This window comes from Alligator sinensis, unplaced genomic scaffold (assembly GCF_000455745.1).
Source record: "Alligator sinensis unplaced genomic scaffold, ASM45574v1 scaffold1097_1, whole genome shotgun sequence".
NCBI lineage: Eukaryota > Metazoa > Chordata > Crocodylia > Alligatoridae > Alligator > Alligator sinensis.
This window is the reverse complement of record NW_005841950.1, coordinates 3,460,547-3,465,074: the sequence shown is the minus strand read 5'-3', so window position 1 is coordinate 3,465,074 and position 4,528 is coordinate 3,460,547. Positions and strand designations below refer to the sequence as shown.

Genomic DNA, 4,528 nt, shown 5'->3' with positions numbered 1-4,528 from the left:
CGCGCCGCCGCGAGCCGCCGCAGGGAGATGCGAGCGGGCAGCGCCGGCCTCGCCACCGCCCGCAGCCAGCGCCTGCTCTCCCCCGGGCCCGGCAGCAATGGAAACTTCCTCCAGCTCCTCCTCCTCCTGCAGAGAAAGTGAAACCGGGGCGGAAAGGTTTCAGGGAGAGACAAAGCTCTTTGTGCTTGCCGCAGAAACCAGCTGGCCCCTGGAGCCTGAGCGCACAAGCTTGCTAAGCTGCTGCTTTCCAGGTAGGGACCGTGCCTTCAGCTGCTGTTCTGGTTGCTCCTGTGCAGGTACTCCTCGCTTAACGTCGTAAAAAAACATTGCGCGACTTCAAATGAGTATGTTCTCTAATAGATCCGAGACGTAATAACGAAACGACGTTAACCGGGACGACGTTAGGTGAGGAGTACCTGTATTTGTTTCCCGGGGTCATGATCTGCCAGGTAAACAGAGATGAGACCCCCCAGGGTTGAGAGGGGGAGCACAGGGGGACACAGCATGTGTTGTCCAGAATGGGACAATGTGGCATCAGCTGGCATTGCAAGACCACATCCATATACCATGCCAGGCGGCTGCAAGATAAGCTTGCAAATGCTGAGATACAGCAGCCCCCAAATTTCTAGCAAGGGGTTCTTACCTGGGGAGAGGAGGCAAGTGGGCCCTGTCTTTGGGCCCTGACATATCTTATTCCCAGTTCCTTTTTTAAAGCTAATCCATGCCCAATTAAAGCTTGTTATTAATGCATTACACATCCTAAAGAGAGAATAGCATTAGCTATGCATATTTACTAATTTAATATGTAAAACAATATCCCGCTTCAAGTACAGAGCCCTAAATGAAGGTCATATTAGGATGGGATTACAGGGCAAAATACTTCTTGGGCCACCCCAAACTTCCTGTCGATGCCACCAGAGGATTGTCCCAAAGAACCCTGACCACAGTCATGCCCAGCCTAAGGCCATGCCAGGCTGCCAGATGACAGCCCCCATGCTAAATATAACGGCTTGTAAATGCAAATACTAGCCTGCGGCAGTGTTTTTTCACGTGCAGCAGGCTCCTCACCAGCTTCACGTTCCTCACCATAACATCAATTATCCAGCACCACCAAGCATGCATTGTCCATGGTGGCTAAGTGAGGCATCAGCGGGCGTCCCAAGATGGCAGTGAAACATTGCCTTGCTGCAACATTGCAGGAGGACTGTAAAGTGCTGCAGCTTAGTAGAATCCCAAATTTATCTTGGGACCCTCATAACCTCCTGGAGAGGTACATAGTACTGGAGCTCTTCAGTGTATTTTAGCAAACTACAGCAGCAAGACACTTACAGTGCCCTCATACCCTTGCTCTACCTGTTAAAGTGTTCCTGGTGTCTTAGGGTGCTGTGTCTGGTAAGTGTGTGAGATGGTTGTTCATGCAGTTTTATTGATAGTTTAGACATACAGGCTAGGAACAGCTGTCGCATTTGTTCCTGGACATGTTATACCTGTGTTTATCCCAGAACAGAAATAGCCCAGGATTGGCATATATACACATTGCTCTTCTAATCAGGATTCTGCGAGCAGCTGAATAATGCACTGCTACTTTTCTGCCATTGATTCAATGATGTAATCCAAGGACAACTGTTCAGATGCACTTTGTGATGTCCCAGGATAAATTATGGGTGTGTCTACATGTTACCGTGCTTTAGTAATTCATTTTAGAAGTACTAAAGCATGGTGCAATATGGGTGGTTACTGCGCTTTGTGCACGATGTATGGTTAGATTTCATTGCTATGGTGCAGGGAAGTGCACCGCTATGGCAACATAGCTGGCAATTATGTGTAGACCCATGTAATTGCTACGTTGCTGTAGCACTCCATACGGTGACATGGCACATTACTACATCACCATAAGACAATATGTCAGTCCTCCCTATTAGTACTTCTTGTCCCATGAACTTTTTAGGGTTTATCCCAGAACCATGGGAATGGACATCTGAACAATTGCATTTTGTCCCAGGATAAAATGGGGTCTGTGTATAGCCACATTTGTCTTGGATGGTTTAGATAGGGCTAATCCCATCATGAGCAGTGGGTTGGACTAGATGACCTCCTCAGTTTGTTTCCAGCCTTACTTCGCTATGATTCTATGAATTATAAGACTCTTGTCACTCAGGTAAGACCCATGATAAGGAAAGCATGAAGCTGTACTAGCATAGGGTGGCTGGAAGCAATGCTCTCCTGCAGCAAGCCAGCATGCATGAGATCCCAAGCTAAAAGTTTGCAACATGTCAGTAAGCAGGTGCAAATGAAAAGTTCAGGAGTAATTACACATCTGCTGTGTACAATTATTATAACTGCCCATCACACACTCTCTCTCTCTCTCTCTGTCCCAGCCATTATGGAGGAAGAGTTCCAGTTTCTGCTCTGTGAGGGATGCCAGAAAGAATCTAAAAACCCCAAGCTCCTTTCGTGCCTTCACACCTTATGCACTGACTGTCTGCAAGAGAACAAGCCCATTGGCCAATGCCCCATCTGCGAGGCTCCTATCTCGCAAGCCAGAGGGATTCCAGAACAGGACAACCTGCTGTACACCAGCTTGCAGTGGAAGCTGAACATCTATAAGAAGATTGTCACAGGCATTGACTTGGTCTGTGACTGCTGCCAAGAAGAAGCACAGTTCAGGTGTTCTGAGTGCCAGGAGTTTTTCTGCAGTAAGTGCTTTGAGAATCATCAGTGGTTCTTCAAGAAGAACAGCCATGAGATCCAGAAGGTGAGCGAGGTGAGGGTAGGATCTGCTGCACAGTTCCTGGAAGAAGAGAGACGGTCCAGCAACCTCTACTGTTCCAGTCTCACCCATAGGAATCAAAGCCAAATTACAAGGTAATAGCATACAGCCAGCTGTGTTCAGCTTATCCTCTGAGTATGTTGAGTGAAGGGTATTAGGAGGGAGCTCTGAGGCTGAATGACAGGACTGTGTGTCTAGAGGATTTTATACCCTATCCAGGACCAGATGGAGTATCTTGGTGTCCTCAGTGGGTGCATCTACACATGCCTACTAATGCACTGTAATAAATTCTGGTGCTTATCACACCAGAGTTTATTGCTCCAGACACACTATTTGCACGTGTGACTGGGAGTGCAGCACACTGAGCCAGGCTGGAGTAGCCCCTGCTGGCATGGGGCTCCTGGGGGTCAGCCTGCAAGCCTGGGGCTGCCCCCCCCCCCCCCAACAAAATGTGCTGTGGAGGGGCTGGCTGGGGCACAAGGGTGCATCAGTGTGGGGCTAGCCAGCGGGCAGCTTCCCACACTGAAGCAGTCTCCTGCCTCAGCCAGCTGCATCAGCGTCTACACATGCACTGCTGCACGTGAAAAAACTCTACAGCATGCTAGTACTTGTATGCACAAGTACTATCCTGTGGCAGGGTTATTAGGTTCCTGAGGCCTAATAGAGCTACATGTGTAGATGCAGAGGTGTTTACTGCAGAGCTAATTAGGCAGCTCCACAGTAAATGTCTCGTGTAGATGTGCCCAGGAGGAATTACTTCAGTCCTGTACCAAGAATATGGCCACCAGATTACACTGTAATAATTGGGCCTATCAGGCCCACATCACTTGAAAGCTTGCTTGTGGGGAAAATAAATGAAGGATTAGTCCATGTTCAGATGAATGTTAAAGTTACCACAGCTCTGTCGCTGACTCATTGTGGGACCCTGGGCGAGCCATACTCCTTGTCTGTGCCAAGACTCCCTATCTGTAAAGTCAGGCTGGTAATCCCTGTTTCTGCCCACTTCTGCCCTTGCCACAGGGGACAGGCAGGAATTCCCACCTCTGGCTGTGCTATGACTTCCTCTTCCCTGGGGGGCTGAACCCCTGACTTAGAAAAAGGACTGGAAGGTCCTCCATCGATCATCTAGTTCAATCCTCTGTCTGAGGCAGGACCGTCCCTATCCAAACCATCCTGCATATATCCATAATCTACCTTTTTAGTAAAACTACCAAGTCGACCCTGACATAACACCCTTCTGGATCTAGAAGCCTGGATTTTACAGCTTCAACTGAGATCAGGCTCAGTTTGGAGGAGGTAGCAGGCTTGTATGTTCAGGCTGGGTTCTTTACAGGTCAAAACAAGGGGGTACACAAAACAGTATATAATTATCCAAGAACATCCTGGTCTTTCACCCCAAACCATACTTCCCTATATAACTTGGCCACTGCTAAATGCTCTCAACCACTATGGCAGAATCCTTGTTCCTCAACACCTTTGCTGTAGTTCCACAATTCTCCTTGTGCACATGTTGCATACCGTGCTGTGATCCAACCCTTTATGGAAAGCCAGTATTGATCATTTGACTGGAGACTGACTTACCTACCTCTAGATCTACTACCTTTGGTCAGCAATTCTGCAGATTGAAGGGACTGCCTCTCTCATTTCAGAGCTCTGTTAATGTTGTTGGCTACAAATGTCCAACTCGGGATCCTTAAAATTCTGGTTTATTAGGCAGATTGAAACACTGTAATGAGTTAAATCATAAACCTTGGGGCT

General features: G+C 48.1%; 1 protein-coding gene across 1 annotated transcript in view; it reads left to right on the top strand.

Annotated features, from left to right (window-relative positions):
* Positions 1 to 4,528, top strand: part of PML (promyelocytic leukemia) — a 19,269-nt gene continuing 14,741 nt past the window's right edge. Inside the window, exons 1-2 of the mRNA XM_006020332.3 lie at positions 1 to 251; positions 2,379 to 2,865. Of these exons, the coding sequence (XP_006020394.3) occupies positions 98 to 251; positions 2,379 to 2,865 (641 nt within the window). The 5' untranslated portion in view covers positions 1 to 97. The remainder of the gene's footprint in view (positions 252 to 2,378; positions 2,866 to 4,528) is intronic.